The 20,731-nt window shown below is 41.5% G+C and overlaps 1 protein-coding gene across 2 annotated transcripts; it reads right to left on the reverse strand.

The window, feature by feature from the left end:
- Nucleotides 1–1,017: 1,017 nt before the first annotated feature.
- Nucleotides 1,018–15,259, reverse strand: LOC136424995 (colorectal mutant cancer protein-like). 2 transcript variants are annotated; one of them, XM_066413679.1, is made up of 17 exons: nucleotides 14,826–15,259; nucleotides 14,078–14,204; nucleotides 13,416–13,533; nucleotides 12,642–12,793; nucleotides 12,172–12,285; nucleotides 11,016–11,158; nucleotides 10,413–10,686; nucleotides 9,690–9,920; nucleotides 8,604–8,804; nucleotides 7,551–7,702; nucleotides 6,875–7,116; nucleotides 6,326–6,512; nucleotides 5,659–5,896; nucleotides 5,133–5,297; nucleotides 4,140–4,372; nucleotides 3,720–3,822; nucleotides 1,018–3,218 (listed from the first exon to the last, which is right to left on the reverse strand). In XM_066413679.1, exons 1-17 carry the CDS (start codon nucleotides 14,993–14,995, stop codon nucleotides 3,141–3,143), a joined length of 2,928 nt encoding a protein of 975 aa, XP_066269776.1. In that variant the 5' UTR covers nucleotides 14,996–15,259; the 3' UTR covers nucleotides 1,018–3,140. The 2 variants fall into 2 exon arrangements, with proteins under 2 accessions (XP_066269776.1, XP_066269777.1); XM_066413680.1 differs by lacking the exons at nucleotides 13,416–13,533; nucleotides 14,078–14,204; nucleotides 14,826–15,259 and adding an exon at nucleotides 13,299–13,336.
- Between the last annotated feature and the right edge of the window lie 5,472 nt (nucleotides 15,260–20,731).

The following is a 20,731-nucleotide window of genomic DNA, read 5'->3' on the forward strand; positions in this document are numbered from 1 at the left end:
GTCACGATTATTTATATTAGTTGTAATTACTCAGGAAACGTTAGACACGGAAAAAAGCTTAAGCTGTTGGTTAGAAGGCACGCATACGTGTTATTTTGTATTGTGTATTTTTTCGTTCACAACATAACCTGGTATATGATCTATACTGTTGAGCAACTCTGTCTAATGTTTTATCCTTTAAAAGAAGATTGAGAAAGTTTGTAGAAATAGTTGCCTTTCTCAGACTTCCCTGTATGTATTATGTGCGTTTTGAAAGAATACAATGTCATCAACCTTTGCATATCTTAGAATGAAAGTTCATCTGTGTTGGTAGAACGTAATCATTTGTTTGTATTGCATACCCGGTAAACCGCATGAAGGCATAACACACCAGGTTTGTACTTAAGAGTACAAGCTGCATATTCGGACAGATTTATATAATATACACACACCGGGAAGGACCACTATTCTTTTCGATAAGTGTGTTGGGTTCTTTAAAGTGCTTGAGGTGTGGCTCTCCTCAAACATGGGACCTCCATTTCACGTCCTATCCGTCCAATAATAAATCATTGTTATTAATTAAAGTTATCAAAGTTTTGACTGAACAGTGAGAAATCACTCTCAATCCGAATTTTAGACCGTCACATTGATTTTCATCAAATACTGTTAATCTTCAAATTTATTCTAGCAGTTTTTGTGGTGACCTCTCCATCATGAATATGTGTTTCCAATGTTCAGAATAGTTTTAACCGCGAAGTTAAACCACCGCAAAAAACTTTCCCCTCCAAATGCAAAGTCTCCACAAAAAATAAATGAATTTATAGTATTTAATGCAGTCACTACATTTCATTTAAACATACCTTACATGGGCTTTAAAATCTGTCATCTATATGTCTACAGAATTTGACCCATATGGCAAGCATATATAAGTTATATAACTACATTAAAAAAAAACTTGCTTCTTTAATTTTTCTGTGTGATGTAAATTTTCATATACACTTATATTATAAAAGGAAATGACAACTATGAGACAAGAAATTGTAGTTTCCAGGGATTTTACTGAAAGTTTACGTAGAACTTAAAAACTGCTGCATGAACATACTGCACAATATTCCGCCATGCCTTGTCAGCCTTACAAACTGATGCAAAACTCTTTCCACATTCAATAATCAAAAAATATATCCAAATCGGAGATTTTCATCCAAAATACAGGTAAATGTCGGTACTGTATAAGATAAAGTGAAATAGCTAAAACATATCTCAAACGGCTATATTATAACGTATAAGCCTATCTGGGAATAAATAATTGAGAAACATTGTTATATTGCGAGGATACAATCGAAGGTGAAGAAACTAGAATCGTTTACATGTACATGCATTAGTGGTTATTGAGTACACTTACTAAATTGTCTTCAACTTTACAAAAGAACTTGAAGAACTAACTAATACAATCTCTACAAGCTTGGTAAAATGTCACCTTCAAGCTAGCCGCCTTAACTGCATACACACACTTTCAAAGGCTATGACCGATGAGCAACCAAATAGTTGACAGAAAGAACGAAATTTCTAAACGTTTTGTGTGTTTTGTGGTCTTTTGAATTATTCTTTCTCATCTTTCATCACATTCAAATTATAAAATATAGGGTCTCACAAATCCAATTCTGGTTGCTCAACGGTTGCTCAGTCTAGTGGAAGTGGGGTTCAGCACTATCCACTTTTGTTTTCCATCTATTAGGCCACACCAATTTAATTTCTTGGTTAACGGAATTTCTAAAAAAATGCTAGATTGGAAAATCAACATGAAAACAGAATCTCAGACAAAGGTTTGTACTTTGGTGCACACAGTTTCAGGGAGTGAACATGGTCAGGTGCAAGTTTTCACCCCAGCCTTCTGTTTTCATGATGTCCTCATGCAAAAATTATTAACCGAGAAATTAAATTGGTGTGGCCTTACAGTATTGTAGAGATACAAGGGAAGCACCAATATTAACTACCGTCAACCCTGGACTATTTGCGGTGTCTTTAAGTACGTGATTTTTGCTGTGGCGCTTCTATTGTGACAGTATCAACCGTGAACTAAAAAATACAACAAACTCTTGATTTCATCCTGCACAAACTTGTAGATATTGAGATCACTAGTCCTGACCAAATGTGACCAAGCTTCATAGTAAACACACAGACACATATATAGTTCAATCCTACATAGAACTACAGGACCTTAAAAGGGCACTGGTGCAAGTCAGAAGCCCTAGGTTTGACTAAAGTCTTTTAGACATTACAGTTGTAGGCTCAGAAAACTGACAGAACAACCTAAAAAATTATGGTAAAAACTTCAATCTGTAGTATTTGAGAATAACATGCTCACATACCAAGTACATGCAACATTGGGGTATATTGTCCATTAAAATTCATAACAATTAGCCAGCTTGAGAAGCCAAGGAAGACAACAGAACATCTTTGTTTTCATTAAGCACCATACTTAGAATTGCAGCCTCCCCACTGCAAAGTTCCTGAATCTTAACATTCATATTGCTGGCTGACTTTAAATGTGAGAATTAACATTAGCATATATATAACATTACATATATCATGGCAAATATATCATTACATAATGAAAAATGAGGTGATTCGTTATCTTATCAGCATTATCAACATGAGATCTAAGTAGCTGACCAAAAGGAGACAAAAAGGCTCCCCTCTTGAGGCATCGCCAAAACAATCCTGGGTGCAGTGTCCAGTAACAGCGCAAAGTTGTGATTTTCAATCAACTGCAAGAAGCACCGGCTTTTTATTTACTACTTGTATGTGTACTGCATTATTTTACAGGTTTGACAGTTATCAGCTGTTTATCAGTTATAGTCAGTGCATGCTTTTGGCAAATCAGCAAATATAGGACAGAAAGCGTCAAGGGAAAAAGATCAAATGGTGTGGTCCAAAACGTAGTGGTCAGGTTAGGGTTAGACACACAATGTATCAACAGCGCCCCCTATTGAAAGGATGATGCACTACAGCTGTTGAAACTCCAACTTCATGCACTTGAAACTTCAAAACCTGAAGAAAATTCTTCAACGAAAATTCTTCAAAGCCACTGTAACAACTGTGTCTTAACACTGACATTTTTCCAGATTGTTTATTTTTATGTTTACATGTATGTTTTGCTGCTACAAGGAGGTTTCGTTGGTCTGTGGTCGAGAATTCTCTTCTTCCAGGAGCGCTATCCTCTGTGTTAACATGCGCACCTAGTGTCACATGGGGTAAGAACAGATGTTAACAACAAACCACAGATCTCATACGTCTGTGAAATATGAGTTTTTGTAAAGTTCTTGACAAATACAACGCAACCATGTTTGTCACACACGATAAATGCTTCATTATAACGCAAAGGTTCCTGACTTCACAACAGCAGGAACAAATTTGGACCCAGAATAACAAAACACAACAAAGAAAAAAATTAAACAATACCACCATTTTCACAGAGGTAACGAGAGTGAATCCCATGATGGACAACAAGTCACAAATAGTGAATTTTCAAAAAGGAGTTTCTTTAGACAAACAAATAACAAACAAACTGACCTGAAAGTAGAATATATAATCGCGACAAGGAGGGGAAGACAAGAGAAACACCTTGGTAAATGGAACACTCTATGTTATACTCTATGATGTCTTAGATTGATTTGCTGGATGGTGCTTTATGTACAGTAATATAATCTTGACTAATAAAAAATTTTTTAAAAACTGACCTGTGTTTCGTGTCTGTCGACCATGGCCATCATTTGTGACTCCAGTTTCTTCAGACGACTTTGGTGTTTTTTCTTTGCCTTTTCATAAGCTGCAACAAGACCACTGTGGGGGAAAATTGCATAGATTAAATGACGAGAAATGGTCATGTATTCAACAAATAATCTTCTCAAGGAAGATCAACTTTGTACTGCATGTTGCAAGTATGACTGTCCTATGTTTTGATAGAAAGATGTGTGTGTAACAGCATTTCTTCCAACATCAATCATGCAAATGACATCTACAATCCTGATTCATATAGTCTATGTCTAATATTGTCTTTAAACTGACTTACATAACAATGCACACCTTTTATTCTTGTCATCATACATCATTGAGAAGCACCTATTTATTATTCAACACTAAGTCGTGATAAAATCTACCTGTTTGCCCTTTTAAGGTCGTTAACAAACTCTGCCGACTGTTGATGCCTGGTTTCATTGTTACGCTGCACTGTCTCCAAGGTGGTCACCAGTTCTTGGATGCGAGCCTTGAGCCGTTTTTCCCGGCGCAACACGTCCGCCAAGGCTTGAGAGACCTCTGTGTCACCCCCGACGTGAACACGCAGTTCTTCTAACGTCGTGATGGGTGTGGCTGTTTGAATGGGGACACCAACCTAAAACGTACAAACACATAGTTAGCTAAAATTCTTCCCACACCTTTTGGTTTATAGGCAGTGCCCATCACCCTTTCTATAGCCCTTGGGCCATTGCTACAGCAGGGGACTAGTTCGCTGGTAGTGGTATGTGTTCAACTACCATACTCTTTCTCATAAGTGCTAAGTGAGATTCAGATTCAAGTGCTAAGTGCTAAGCAGAGAAAGCATTATGCAATTTAAAAGCCTTTGGTATGATCAAGGACATTATATAGGATCCTATAAAATGTCCTGGTATGATCAGGTCAGGTTTTGAACCCATGATCTCCAAAATGCCAATGCAAAGTGCTGTTGTGATACATTGAGGAAACATACATTTAAGTATGGTATGTTTTGTGGAACATGGTAGCATCCATAATACTGTAAATGCAGAAATGTTGGCGGTGGTTTTATGTTCGTGGTTTTAGTGGTAAGCTCTTCGCTGAAAACTTAATTTAAAAGCACCACAAATTTTTTGCGCTCCTACACCCTTGTCTACTATTGTCTCAAACGCGAACTTAAAAGTAAACCGCTGTGAACATTCCATTTTCTCCCTATCGCGAAATTAGAACTGTGAGAAGTCAGAAAATATTAAGACACGTCTGTGCTTGATGAATTCTCATAAACAACTGCTTTATTCCAATGAGAGAACGGGATCGGCCGGTCCCATTCAATACAACGATTTTGCTCGTTACAGAACCACACAAACTTAAATGCATTTACAGTATCTCATCATATTCACCTGGTTGTCTTGCACTCTCTGATGCTCCTTGACTTCAGACTTGAGATGGTCGATCTGCACCTTGTAGGCCTGCTCCTGGGCATCTCGAGACGTGATCTTCAGCTCCAGGGCTTTCTTCTCCTTCTCCATCAGATACAACTGCGCCTTCAGCTCTGCCTTCTCCTCCTGTTAGAAACAAGTTTTAGACAGTTACTGCAACTTGTAACACAAAGAAATTGGTCTTTTCCAAATTTTTAACTGTGCAACTGTCTTTGTCACGTGACCATTTGGAAATTACATACACATGGCTTGAATACTAGTGATGGATCATAAGTGCCAATTGTGAGAGATCTGGCGACTGTCCATGTCTCTGATCAGGGATAGTTGAAATGCCCTGACACCCGACATGCACGTTACTGAAAAGGGTCACAGTCTTAACATGTCTTCTCTGTCACGACTAGTGGAAGAATAGCTTTTCAGTGAGCTAAACTGGTTCGAGATCACTTTCACTATCACTTTTTTTAACTCTTTCTTTCTTTTTCCTGACCTTCATGGCGGTCAGCTCCTGCATGAGGACGGCGTTCTCCAGGTCCAGCCGCTGAGCGCTGGGGTTGATCAGCTCCAGGGTCAGGGGGTCGGGGTCGATGTGGACCGACTCCAGCTCCATGATGGTCATTCTGACGGACGCGCGGTCGTTCTTCAGCTGCTGGATGTAGTCCTTCAGACGAGACTCGTCCTCCTTACTGAAGTCTGTATCACAGCTGCTGGCGGTGGAGCTGGTTGTGCTGAGTGTGCAAATTAATCAGTAATCAACATGAAAAATGTCACAGCAAAGCAACTGTATTGTGTAAGGTAGAGTGGTTTTGTATTGTAAATCAAGCTTTGGTTATGGCTTATAGTAACTTTGAGATATTCTATCCTCATTGTGATGCTGTGTTGTAACCTGTGGTGTTGTGACGTGTTGTAATATGTTGTGTTGACATGTGCTGCAATGTGTTGTGCTATGTTATTTTGACTTGTACTGTAAGAGACTGGTCATGTGCTGTGTTGTGTTGCATTGTGTTGCCTTACCTGGTGTGTGAATGAGAGGACAGATCCAAGCGGCATGTGTGCCGATTTAAACAAAGGTTCAAACAAACATGGTTTTGCAGTACACTGGTGTTGTGTTGAGTGGGTTGTAATGTGTTGTGTTGTGTTGTTTTGTATTGTCTTACCTGGTATGTGAGTGAGAAGACAGATCCTCCCATGGCTGTGCAGTACACCCCTGTACCCCGCACACAGCACCACAGCTACGGTCCAGCCTCTGTAACAGCTGCTTGGCCACATTCTCTGCGGCCTTGCGGTTATCGTGGGCGCGCTTTAACATCGCGGTGGCTTCTTCTGGGTCTGTGTCACCATCGCCTGAACAGGGAAAGTACAACAGGTCAGATAACTTTCACTGACTCAAACACAAAAGTGAAAAAGTGAAAGTGATCTCGAACGAACCAATTGAGCTCAATGAAGAGCTACTCCTCCATTGGTTGTGACATAGAAGACAGAAGATGCTACATACAGTATTTACAGTTTCATTGTATTGGGGAAAATCCCCTTGCCCTTTTTGACAGGTACAATGAACAGTAGCTTTACGTACAATCCTAAGGACTGCAACCCTTTTTAGTAGCACATGCAAATGAATGAAGGAGGAAAAGGAGGAAGGAAGGAAAGAAGAAAGGAATGAGGGAAGGATGTAAGGAGGCAAAGAAGGAATGAATGAAGTTTCTTACCAAATGCCCCTAATCCTGCAGCTCTACATGAAGCCAGGACAGATCCCAGCTCAGTCTCCTTCAGAGCCAGCTGTACCTCGAATGCCTCTAGCATCTGGTCGCTGTATGACAGGGCCAGCTGCAGAGCCGTGTTGTTGGACTCATACTTCCCACACAGCATGCTGAACCTGTTAGCGTTGGCCTTACTCTCCTCAAGAGTCAGCTGTAGGAGGTCGTTCTGTGACTTCAAGTGTTCGATACGACTAAAAATAAAAGCAACACGCTTGATCAAAGATCTATTTCAGTTAACTTGTACTTTGACAATCTTTGAGTAGTACTATCTATTGTATCAGCCTGCAACTAAGTTCGATATCACACACAATTCTTAGTTCTTAAGTTTTGAGGAATAAAATATGTTAAGAAAGACAAAATACATGAAAATTTAATACACATGTCATGTAATAAAAACTTGCAAACATGTATGCCTATTCCACAATAGTTGCACTCCTTCCCAACACATACATCATTCACATTACAAGCCCCTTACATTTTAACATTCATTAACCTTCTTCCTGCTGCCTACTCTTGTAACCATCACAGGTTTGGTGTCAAAATGCTACATCAGCAAGAAGAAGGTTAAAGTGCCATTTTAGAAATATTGTGTTTGGACCCTTCTCCAGTAGGATTCAGTACTGACCTGTTTAACCTCTCAATCTCCACCTCAAACTCCCTGCCCCTGCTGTCTGCCATGGGACTCCCCGCCGCGTACACCGACTGGAAGATCTCCTGTACGCTGGAGCAGTCCTGTAGCGACTGGGACAGGTGTTCCGCCACCTTCGCATTCTCCACCTGCAACCAACAGGTCATGGGTTAATCCAGGTCAACAGGCCAAAGGTTAACACAAGTCAAAGGTCATGTACAGTCAATACACTACAGACATCATTGATTGATTGCCAGCAAGGGATCAAACTAAACAGAAATCAACAATCTATCATTGTTTCTAAGTGCTATGAGACATTTGTTGGCACAAGAAAAACAGTCTAAAAAAATTATCTTTGGGCATATAACTGTCCCTTGGGTAACTTTTGTATTGTATATGTAGCATTTACTCTTTTCGATATGTATGGTGTGTTCTCCCCAAACATGTGACATCTGGCTTAAAATTTCATCCAAAGGACTGCAATGCTTTCCAGTAGTATGCAAGTTGAATGAGTATCAACGGTTGGGATTCGAACTCTCGACTGGAGGCAGGTTATCTCAACCGTAGACCGAGCATGCCACATGAAGATTTACTTCTGACTAAAGTTGATTCTTGTGCTGTATTCACTATAAGACAATATTTCAACTCCAAAAAAAATCCCAAAAATATTTCAACTTTTACTTCATATAACTTAGCCTGACAAATCGCGCTCCTATCGGCCGGTCGGTCCTGTAACCGCCATCCCCCTTGGGTGGGGTTCAGTAACCTCCGGCCGAGAGCTTGTGTAAACACAGGCTACATATAACTCTGATAATCAAATACTGTAAATCAATTTAATATAGCGGCAGGAAAATATAGCGGTTGGGGGAAAATGGAGTAGGTCACATCACTTAATTTTAACGGTGGGAACAAACATTACTATCTGAAATATTAGGGATCAAATATTAGCGATGACGAAATTTTAGCTGTTAACTAGTGACAGTTAAATCAGCTAAAATTAAGTTACAGCTAACAAATCAAAGAATTACGGTATTGGATACTACTACTCACCCCCATAGACGTCAGCTCAGTGCCCAGTACATGTCTGTCCAGGACGGCCCGGGAGGACTTAAGTCGGACTCGTTCCGCCACCTTGGGGATGGGGAACTCTGTGGAGGAGGAGTCCCCAGGGCTGGGGGAGGGGGAAGGTCTGTGGGCGGGGGGACTGGCGCAGGCCTGGACACTCTGTAACCTGGTCTGTAGCTCCCGCACCTGAGGATGATAATAGTATTAGTCTATTCACCAATAGTCTTTGCAGCTTGAGATGGAATTAAACATGAGGGATGATAATAGTGTTAGTTTATTCACCAATAGTCTTTGCAGCTTGAGATGGAATTAAACATGAGGGATGATAATTTTAAAAAAAGTACTCCCCGCACCGAAGGTGCATAAGGCGGCGCCCATCTCCATTTCTGTAGCCCTGGGCCACACAACTTTTTGTGCAAGTCACTACAGCAGGGGGCTAGTCCACTGGTAGTGAAGTGTCTTTAACTTCCATACCCTTTCCCAAATGCTGAGTGCTAAGCAGAGAAAGCAGTATGTACCATTTTTTTTAGTCTTTGGTATGACCCGGCCGGGGATCGAACTCACGACCTACCGCATGCAAGGCGAACACTCTACCCACTAGGCCATTGCACCGGTTTTGGGATGATAATAGTGTTAGTTTATTCACCAATAGTCTTTGCAGCTTGAGGTTGAATTAAACTAGAATTAAACATTTACCATCTACAACAATGCCTTTGTATGCAAATTCATCTGTACATATAATCTGCATTTTGAGAGGAAACCGCAAGATGGGGTGCCTCATCCTACATCATCAGCATTCTTTATCTCTCAGTTGTTGAGGAGAGGCCAATAACTACCCCCAAAATTTATAACAGTCTATTCCTCACTTTTTGAATCATCCTTTTTGCGAAGCAACCAACAAATTAAAACTCTATTCTTTTCCTTATGCTTAACATCATAATGTCTTTTACTATGGTCATTTTATATTTCACTTGCTATCTTTGTAAGAAGGGAGTGAAACATACTGCATTTGCTTGCAACTGTGGGCTTCCAAATTTTCACTTCTACAATTTACTGCAGATCAGTATTTACCCTGCGCCTTAGTCGGTCTCTTTCTTCTCTTATGGAGCCCAGAGATGCTCGGATCTTGTTGAGCTCCTCTTCTTTACTGTGCAGACTTCCCCGCAGACTGTCCGCTTCTTGTCTTGCGTCCAACAGCTGATATTCCAGACCACCGTCTCCCACGGCCCAAGACGACCGCGCAGACTGTGCCTTACGCGGCGTCCCCAGCTCTAGCCTAAGTGTCTCCACTTCTTTTACCGCCTGTACAGCAAAGTGTCATGTTAGGACTATGTAGACTTGGACATAAAGAAGTCAGCCACTAACTATGCATACTACAGTACATTGCATCAGCACTGCATAGTGGTGAGCACTGATATTCCAATGAAACACCACACAATTAGTAGGGCATGTATTTACATTTCACTTCAACATTACACACTTCCTGGATTAGATCTAACTTTCAGCCTTCTAAGGTGGCTGCTTGGCACCACATTTTGTATTGGTTATAAGGTAAGGCAGCAGGGAGAAGGTTAAGGAGGCTGTATGGATTAGAAAATATACTCCAGTTATGATGAGGGGGATACAAGCTTAGTCACATTTGGGACCAAACTTCTCACTGCAGCGCCACCTAGCAGCAAGAAGTAGTAATGCATTTAGCAGTACATGAATTTACATTCGTTTTGGCATTCATAAAACTAACAAAACAGCTTGAAATATATTCTTTTGTTTATTAACATAAACGTAGCAACATACATCATGTGCATTCTTTTCCATTTGCCAGCTTGCCGACGTCAGTTCCTCCACTTGTCTATCCACGTCAGCGAAACTCTGCGAACTGTTCTCCCGTAGTCGCCGTCCCTCGATGGTACTCTCCAATGTGCTGACGACTTTCTGTAGCTGTACGCTAAGGTCGTCGCACTTTGTGTTGGAGTCTTGGAGAGTTCTTGAGAAATTAAAACGGCCACTGACACTACTGCTACTGTCTTCTTGGCTGACTTGAGAAATGTTTTCTTCCTCTTCCTCCTCCCTGTAAACAGTAAATTAATACATTTTATCTATTTCGTTGAAATTTACAGAGGATAAAAGTTGGTGAAGAAAGAAATAATCATCTTGCAGAGGGCCCCCCAAACACTGATTCACAAATCATCAAAAAGAAATTCCGTATATGTTTAAGATGACAGAAATGTAATATTGTCAAATATCTGAAATGTGATTTTGTTAAAATTCTAGAGTACAAAATAATGTAATAGACAGGATAATACATGTACGTTGCATTTTAAGGCTGCTTCTTTCATCAAGTTACTGTATACATGTAAATTTGAAATCCTACAACATTTTCTACCTGTAGCTACTAACCTTATTGTGGCATCCTGCTCTCTGCTTAACTTTTTACGTAATTCCGCTATGACGCCGTGTAGCTCGGTGATGCGTTCCTCGTACCGTGAGGCCTGCGCGTCCGCTTTATCTTCGTGCTGCTGGATAAGCTGGACGTGCTCGCACTAAAACGCAGAAGCAACCATCTTCGTAAATTAATCCATAAGCCACATTTAGCAGTAAATACTTAGGCCACACCAATTTTATTTGTTGATTCATGGATTTTTTCCGAAAAAAAATGGAGCAACAGGGCGAAAAAATATAAAAATAAATTTTTTTGCAAATAGTCTGGGGTAAAGATAAGGGTTAACATAACATCAAGTATAAGAGGATTTTTCAAGTTTTAGCTTTGCATGGCTTGTTTTAATGCAATGCACCCCTTTCTTTGATCTTGTACTATAATTTTAGTAACAAAATTACCCTTTGCCATGTAATATATGGATTGATATTGAGAAATAGTTTTAATAAATGAAAAATTACAACTTATAATCAATGTGACCACAGTTTTTAGGCACGTGCAAGCCTTTATAATCTATTTTAGTGGCTATTGAGTTTTACAACTGAACTGATAGTAAAATTGGGAGTAAAAATTTGTGAATGGGAATAGTGACTAATTTTTTTTTTTTCAGGACAGGCTATTCCGAGAAGCAACAAAAAAATTGGCTTGGCCTTGGTTCAAAATGAATGCCAGTATTCTCATTATGACATTCTTGTGTTTGGTATTACATGTATCTTGTTTTGCTGATGTCTGCACATATCTATGTATACTGTTTGATTTGAGATTATTGTCCTATAGGTACGTGTACAGTGTTCTTTTGTAAATATCAACACAATTCAGTTGTATATACTTTGTACTGTACATCTGGCAGTTGATTTCACAACTGCATTCTAACATAAGTATAAGTAAAACGCAAGTATATATCACGCTTTTTATTGTTTTAACGTGTAATTGAGAACAAGACTTGTTTTAATTGTGGCGGTGCACTGTGTAAAACAAACCGCAATTCAGCCTTTGGCTGCGAGTGTTTTGTTGACAATAAAAAAAAAACATTTGATAATAAACATGTCTCCCTGATTACTATACTAAAGGCATATTGGGGCGGGGGGGGGTGGGGGTCGTATCCTTAGGTCACGTTACCTGAGCTTTAGCCAGTTTCTTCTCCAGTGTGTCCCGTTCACTTGCAGTAGACTGTAACCTGGTACTCAGCTCCAGAATCTCTCCTTTCAGTGAGGCTAAGGCAGCCAAGTGGAGCTGTGTAGATAAAGAAAACAATTTCCAGTTTAAGTCATCTTATAACTGTTTGCCACCAATGAATAACAAGCGCTTTGACAAAAATGAGAATGCATTCTTGGCATTTGAAGCTGCCAAAATTCTGCTAAATTTCTACCCGAAAGGACCTATATTATCATGTTTTGTGGGGTTTCATCCGGCAGAAATCTAAAATATTAAGAAACGCTATACACAAAGGTTCAAACAAACAAAACACAACTCAAAGGATGGATGTGCATCCCTGAATGAATATGATCTTGCGAAAACAGATATCAAAATGGCATCGGAGTTTGGAAAGGGGTCTATCGTTATATCTTTTTCGTTCTTTAGCTACTGACCGTGTTAGCCAGCTCCAGGTAATTTGTTCCACCAGTATTGGCAGCAGAGGAACTGGCAGCCTCCAGTAGTTTGTGTAGGTTGCTGGGCTCGGGGCTGAGATCACGAGCTCCGGAGTCATACTCCCACGCCTCGCGTACAGGCCCGCACGAACCTGCAAGGTAGAACCAGGGAAAGGAATGAACACGTGTACACTGACTGACGTGTGTGTAGAAAATTACATGTGTACATATACTTAAACTATGTGCTGCATAGTGACATCTGTGTAGCTAATTACATGCGTACACTTGTGTGTTTTGTGTAGTATTACGTGTGGTCTGACTGTGTTGTGTGTAGTAACATGTGTGTTTTGAGTAGCAATGTGTGTATAGTGTGTAGTAACTTACCCAGAGTGTTATCGCTGCCTGTTGGCCAGGACTGTATGTGTTGTGTGCAGAAACATGTGTTGTAGGTACACTGTAGTTACATGTGTTATGTGCATTATGCACATCTGTGTTGCACAGAGTTCCATGTAGGTTATGTGTACATGTAGTAATTTGTGCATTGTGTGCAGTTTCATGTGTTTTGTACATGTATGTAGTAACTTGTGTGCTAAGTATGTGCAGTAAACTGTGTGCTATGTATGTGCAGTAACATGTGAGTTGTGTGTAGTTACTTACCCAGACTGTTATCGCTACCTGTAGGCAAGGACTGCATGTGTGTTATATGTCCATGACTCCATGTAGTAACAAGTGTGTTGTGTGTAGTTAACATGTGTGCTGTGTGTAGTTACTTACCCAGACTGTTATCACTGCCTGTAGGCCATGACTGCATGTGTGTTGCATGTAGACTGGACCCAGCCTCAGGCTCAGGCTGTTCCAGTCTGGGAAGCATGTCGTTAATCTCACCTAACAGCTGGACAAAAACAGACATAATATATTACATTTATGTGCACAAAGAAGCAAGAGGAAGAAGTCAAAAAGTTGAATCCTGACAAAACTTTTTGGTGTATGGGGAAGTCCCTAGCCTGATTTCAATCAAGCTTCCTGTAACCGCTCACCGCCCTGTAACCGCGGGGAGGGGACAGAAACCCCTGGACAGCTGGAGTTTGCGTTATACAGACTAGGGAAGTCGCCATCTCCATTGCAATAGCCCTTGGGCCACACAGGGCCATTACAATAGGGAGCTAGCCCACTGGTAGAACGTAGTGGAGTGTGTCCAACTAGTATACTGCTTCTAATCAGCTATGTAGAGAAAGCAGCATGTACCCTTTTTAAATTCTTTGATATTATGACTCAGTCGGGATTGAACCTGCGAACACAATAAGGCTGCAAACAAAGCCCACTAAGTATACAACCATAGGACAACATTCTACTGATACCTGTACTGTACATGTACTACAATTGATGTTCAATATCCAGTTGCAGTCATGCAGACAAGCTCACAATAACCGTCCTACCTGTGTGCGACAGTGGACGAATTCGTCATACGAGATGCGGCCTCTGTCGTCGGCCCCCAACTGCTCCATAATCTCTTGTACTGAGTCTTCCATATTCAACTGACAGCACACCATCAGCAGGTCTTGTCTGCAACAATAACGTTACAGTTGTACACATTGAAGGGTTTAGCAGTCATCCTCTAGTATTGTGGTGAAGCATGGTGCTTTTTGTATAAGCCGGTTCACAGTTTGAACTGCATATGTACAGTGTATATTGATTGAAGTCTTCACCTTTGACCTGTTCATGTGCAGTTCGACCTGTGAACCAGCTTCTTCTTCTTCTTTCCGTTGATGCCCACAATCATTACACTGATTATTCTGGCATATACAGCTTATTCAGTTATTGGCCAGTATACATTTTCTTCACCACAGCTCATGTTTCCAGCTAACTACACCGGGTCACTTCTAAATTCTTGTGCATGCGCATACACATGCACGCATGAACACACATACACACAGGTCAGATGTACTCACACACACACACACACACACACATGCATCAAATTGCACGCAGGCACGCACACGCACACATAGCACACACGCACACAACTAGAGTAGCCGCGACGACTGTAGTGGGAAGACGTATTTACTTGTATATTATACAGTGTCTAATATACAAGTAAATACGTCTTCTCACTCAGGCCTGATCCCACTTGAGTCGCCGCGGCTATAGAAAGAGGAGTGATGAGAGAGAGAAACCTAGTAATACCTGCTGATATATCCATCCCCATCTCCATCACAAGTCTGGAAGAGCTTCTTGATCCTCTCCTCCTCCGGCGTTGACCCTGACCCCGCTGACCCGCTGGACCCTGACCTGGTGTCTGTGGACGGCTGATCTGCTGACCGGTAGGGCTGTCCACCACCCCCACCACCGCTCATGCCCCCCACCCCACCACAAGGCGGATTCAGAAATATAAAAACATCAACTTCAACCCAACTTCAAATCTCAGCGGAAGCCCTACGGAAGCTCACGTTCGTCAGGCAATCATGCCATTACATCACAGTAATGTTTACCCGCCTACATACTGTGCCTGTCAACCTCACGTCCCGCAAACGGTCTTAAATTTCTCAAAATACCGGCCGACAACACTTCAAACTCATCGTAATCTGGCCTGTGAAGTGGACCCACAAAAGCGCAGTCCATTACGTACAGAGATAGGGGTGTTGAAAAATGAAAAATCATGAATTCTTTATTTTAGCAATATATTCACTTGAATACTCTGTTAATAAGTTGATGTAATAGTTGTTGAGAATAATCTTGTCTTGATACAACTTTATAGTATATGATTCTGTTTTCATCTAGCCTTGTTTGCCCAATGACTTCCTCACTGTGAATGGATTTGCCCACAAAGGCGGAAGTGACGTTTAAATCCGAGCCGTCGTGTTACGCGCCGATTTGAGGCACAAGACATGGTCACGTAAAAACTCAATAGTCCTCGAATGAAAGGCCAAATCATGCATATAAATGTGTCCTCGTAATGTCAAGACGTTCCTCAAGCCCCTGCAATAAAGCGGGGTATCTAAACTTCTCCAAGAAGCAAGATTTCTCGAGTTAAAGATGACCCATTTTCCAAGGTTTTCCCTATGGTTTAAGTATTACACTCCGGACCAAGAACGCACCATATGGGGGTTTCGCGGCATGTGGTTTGAGGGCGACACTCCACTGTTTCCGGGTCACACTCAGCGTGACGCAGAATACTGGCAAGACAAAGCAAATGAAATGTTTCGTGTTGATTCTGATGACAGTTGACTGTGTTCGGGCGGGAAGCGCGCAAGGAGGCGGCCCAGTACACGTCTTAAAGTAACGATGGCATTGTATATAATGTTCTGGCACACTTTCTAGTTATACTGTTAAAACTTTTGGCTTTTATACCCTCCGAATTATAACTTAAAACCGTTCCGTTGACAACGTTAAGATTGCATTATCAAACAGGTTATACCCGCCAACTTAAGACAGGTTTGATACTGTTCTTTAGCAAAACTTCGTAAGTGTTCTATAACATACTTAAAATACTTTTCCGTTTCACGTCTGTACCTATATGGGTGTACACACGCCCTTTAGAAGGCAAGGTTGAAATTGGGTCAATGGAATGACCCAATTCTAAAAGGAAAACTTTCCGTACTACGTCCGTGCCTACATTGTTGTACACACGACCTTGAGAAAGCAAGATTGAAATTGGGTCGATGGAATGACCCAATTCTAAAATGAAAACTTTACGTTTGACGCTCGTGCCTATATGGGTGTACACACGCCCTTGAGAATGAAGGTTGAAAATTGGGTCAATGAAATGACCCAATTCTAAAAGGAAACTTTTCCGTCCTACGTCCGTGCCTATATGGGTGTACACACGCCCTTGAGAAAGCAAGGTTGAAATTGGGTCAATGGAATGACCCAATTCTAAAATGAAAACTATTCTGTTTGACGTCCGTGCCTATATGGGTTATACACGCCCTTGACAAAGCAAGGTTGAAAATTGGGTCAATGAAATGACCCAATTCTAAAAGGAAAACTTTCCGTCCTACGTCCTTGCCTACATGGGTGTAACGTTACACACGCCCTTGAGAAGGCGAGGTTGACATTGGGTCAATGGAATGACCCAATTCTAAAATGAAAACTTTTCCGTCCTGCGTCCGTGCCTATATGGGTGTACACACGCCCTTGGGAAAGCAAGGTTGAAATTGGGTCCATGGAATGACCCAATTCTAAAATGAAAACTTTCCGTCCTACCTCCGTGCCTACATTGTTGTACACACGACCTTGAGAAAGCAAGGTTGAAATTGGGTCAATGGAAATTCTAAAAAGAAAACTTTCCGCCCTACGTCCGTGCCTACATTGTTGTACACACGACCTTGAGAAAGCAAGGTTAAAATTGGGTCGATGGAATGACCCAATTCTAAAATAAAAACTTTACGTTTGACGCTCGTGCCTATATAGGTGTACACACGCCCTTGAGAAGGCGAGGTTGACATTGGGTCAATGGAATGATCCAATTCTATAATGAAACTTCTCCGTCCTACGTCCGTGCCTATATGGGTGTACACACGCCCTTGAGAAAGCAAGGTTGAATTTGGGTCAATGGAATGACCCAATTCTAAAATGAAAACTATTCTGTTTGACGTCCGTGCCTATATGGGTTATACACGCCCTTGACAAAGCAAGGTTGAAAATTGGGTCAATGAAATGACCCAATTCTAAAAGGAAAACTTTCCTTCCTACGTCCGTGCCTACATGGGTGTAACGTTACACACGTCCTTGAGAAGGTGAGGTTGACATTGGGTCAATGGAATGACCCAATTCTAAAATGAAAACTTTTCCGTCCTACGTCCGTGCCTATATGGGTGTACACACGACCTTGAGAAGCCAAGGTTGAAATTGGGTCAATGGAATGACCCAATACTAAAATGAAAACTATTCTGTTTGACGTCCGTGCCTATATGGGTGTACACACGCCCTTGAGGAGCCAACGTTGACATTGGGTCAATGGAATGACCCAATTCTATAATGAAAACTTTTCCGATTGACGCCCGTACCTATATGGGTGTACACACGCCCTTGAGAAAGCAAAGTTGAAAATTGGGTCAATGGAATGACCCAATTCTAAAAGGAAAACTTTTTTCGTCCTACGTCCGTGCCTACATGGGTGTAACGTTACACACGCCCTTGAGAAGGCGAGGTTGACATTGGGTCAATGGAATGACCTAATTCTAAAATGAAAACTTTTCCGTTTGACGTCCGTGCCTATATGGGTGTACAAACGACCTTGAGAAGCCAAGGTTGACATTGGGTCAATGGAATGACCCGATTCTAAAAGGAAAACTATTCTGTTTGACGTCCGTACCTATATGAGTGTACACACGCCCTTGACAAAGCAAGGTTGAAAATTGGGTCAATGAAATGACCCAAGTCCAAAATGAAAACTTTCCGTCCTACGTCCGTGCCTATATGGGTGTGTACACGCCCTTGAGAAGGCGAGGTTGATATTGGGTCAATGGAATGACCCAATTCTAAAAGGAAAACTTTCCGTCCTACGTCCGTGCCTACATTGTTGTACACACGACCTTGAGAAAGCAAGGTTGAAATTGGGTCGATGGAATGACCCAATTCTAAAATGAAAACTTTTACGTTTGACGCTCATGCCTATATGGATGTACACACGCCCTTGACAAAGCAAGGTTGAAAATTGGGTCAATGAAATGACCCAATTCTAAAAGGAAAACTTTCCGTCCAACGTCCGTGCCTACATGGGTGTAACGTTACACACGCCCTTGAGAAGGGGAGGTTGGCATTGGGTCAATGGAATGACCCAATTCTAAAATGAAAACTTTTCCGTTTGACGCCCGTACCTATATGGGTGTACACATGCCCTTGAGAAGCCAAGGTTGAAATTGGGTCAATGAAATGACCCAATTCTAAAATGATAACTTTTCCGTTTGACGTCCGTGCCTATATGGGAGTACACACGGCCCTGGGAAGCCAAGGTTGAAATTGGGTCAATGGAATGACCCAATTCTAAAATGAAAACTTTTCCGTTTGACGTCCGTGCCTATATGGGTGTACACACCCGCTTGAGAAGGCGTGGTTGAAATTGGGTCAATAGAATGACCCAATTCTAAATGAAAACTTTTACTTTGACGCCCGTGCCTATATGGGTGTACACACGCCCTTAAGCCGGCGTCAATATTCATGCGAGCGTCGGCCGAATTCGTAGATCGCCCAAAGCTCGCCGAATTTCAAAATCGCCCGAGCATATTTAGATCAATTTGATTTCTAGAAATCGACCGAAGCCAGCGTAATCGACAGAACGTCGACCGTCCTTCGGCCGAAAATACCCATTTGGAGCTCGCCGACACGTCGGCCGAGCTTAATTCTTGATTTGTGACGGGGGTTTAAGATGGCAAGGTTAAATTGCGTCAATAGAACGAGGGCATTGTATATAATGTCCTAACACACTTTCTAGTTTACACTGTTTTCAGCTCTTATACCCTGAAAATCATAGCTAAGAGCGTTCCTTAAGAACGTTTAGAATTGCATTATTAAGCGGGTTCTATCCGCTAACTTAAGACGGGAAACTCTTGTTTGGAAAAGTTTGTAAGTTCTATTCCATACGTGTGAGTTTTCATTGTTAGGAACTTACGGTCGTACACTGTAAGGACGGAATGTTTTTTGCACTCTTAGTGGCTTTTGTGTAATTTATACCCATATAACTTCTTTCCAAGCAGAGGTCATGGGGGAAGATTGACTTTTTTTATCATATGCCTCGTTGGTTATACACCCACTTAGGACGGACAATTCTTTTATGTCCGAACTGTTGCGATCCTTTGAAGCGGTTTCAACTTTGCACTCTTAAGGGATTGTTTATATACACTGGTCCAATTTCAACCGTGCATTCTAAAGGGCGTGTTCATACCCCTACAGGCACGGATGTAGGACGGAAAAGTTTTCATTTTAGAATTGGGTCATTCCATTGACCCAATTTCAACCTTGCCTTCTCAAGGGCGTGTGTACACCAATATAAATACGGACGTCAAACGGAAAGTCTTTTATTTAGGAATTGGGTCATTCCATGGACCCAATGTCAACCTTGGCTTCTCAAGGGCGTGTGTACACCCATATAGGTACAGACGTCGAACGGAAAAGTCTTTGTTTATAGAATTGGGTCATTCCATGGACCCAATGTCAACCTTGGCTTCTCAAGGGCGTGTGTACACCCATATAGGCACGGACGTCAAACTTAAAAGTACTTCATTTCAGAATTGGGTCATTCCATAGACCCATTTTCAACCTTGCCTTCTCAAGGACGTGTGTACACCCATATAGGCACGGATGTAGGACGGAAAAGTTTTGATTTTAGAATTGGATCATTCCATTGACCTAATGTCAACCCTGGCTTCTGAAGGCCGTGTGTACACCCATATAGGCACGGACGTCAAACTTAAAAGTACTTCATTTTGGAATTGGTTCATTCCATAGACCCAATTTCAACTTTGGCTTCTCAATGTCGTGTATACACCCATATAGGCACAGACGTCAAACGGAATGTTTTCATTTTAGAATTGGGTCATTCTATTGACCCAATTTTAACCTTGCCCTCTCAAGGGCGTGTGTACACCCAACATAGGCACGGGCGTAGGACGGAAAAGTTTTCATTATAGAATTGGGTCGTTCCATTGACCCAATTTCAACCTTGCCTTTTCAAGGGCGTGTGTACACCCATATAGGTACGGACGTCAAACGGAAAAGTTTTCATTTTAGAATTGGGTCATTCCATTGACCCAATGTCAACCTTGGCTTCTCAAGGCCGTGTGTACACCCATATAGGCACGGACGTCAAACTTAAAAGTACTTCATTTCAGAATTGGGTCATTCCATAGACCCATTTTCAACCTTGCCTTCTCAAGGGCGTGTGTACACCCATATAGGCACGGATGTAGGACGGAAAAGTTTTAATTTTAGAATTGGATCATTCCATTGACCTAATGTCAACCTTGGCTTCTGAAGGCCGTGTGTACACCCATGTAGGCACGGACGTCAAACTTAAAAGTACTTCATTTTGGAATTGGTTCATTCCATAGACCCAATTTCAACTTTGGCTTCTCAATGTCGTGTATACACCC

The sequence above is a fragment of the Branchiostoma lanceolatum genome, chromosome 19 (genome assembly GCF_035083965.1).
Source record: "Branchiostoma lanceolatum isolate klBraLanc5 chromosome 19, klBraLanc5.hap2, whole genome shotgun sequence".
NCBI lineage: Eukaryota > Metazoa > Chordata > Leptocardii > Amphioxiformes > Branchiostomatidae > Branchiostoma > Branchiostoma lanceolatum.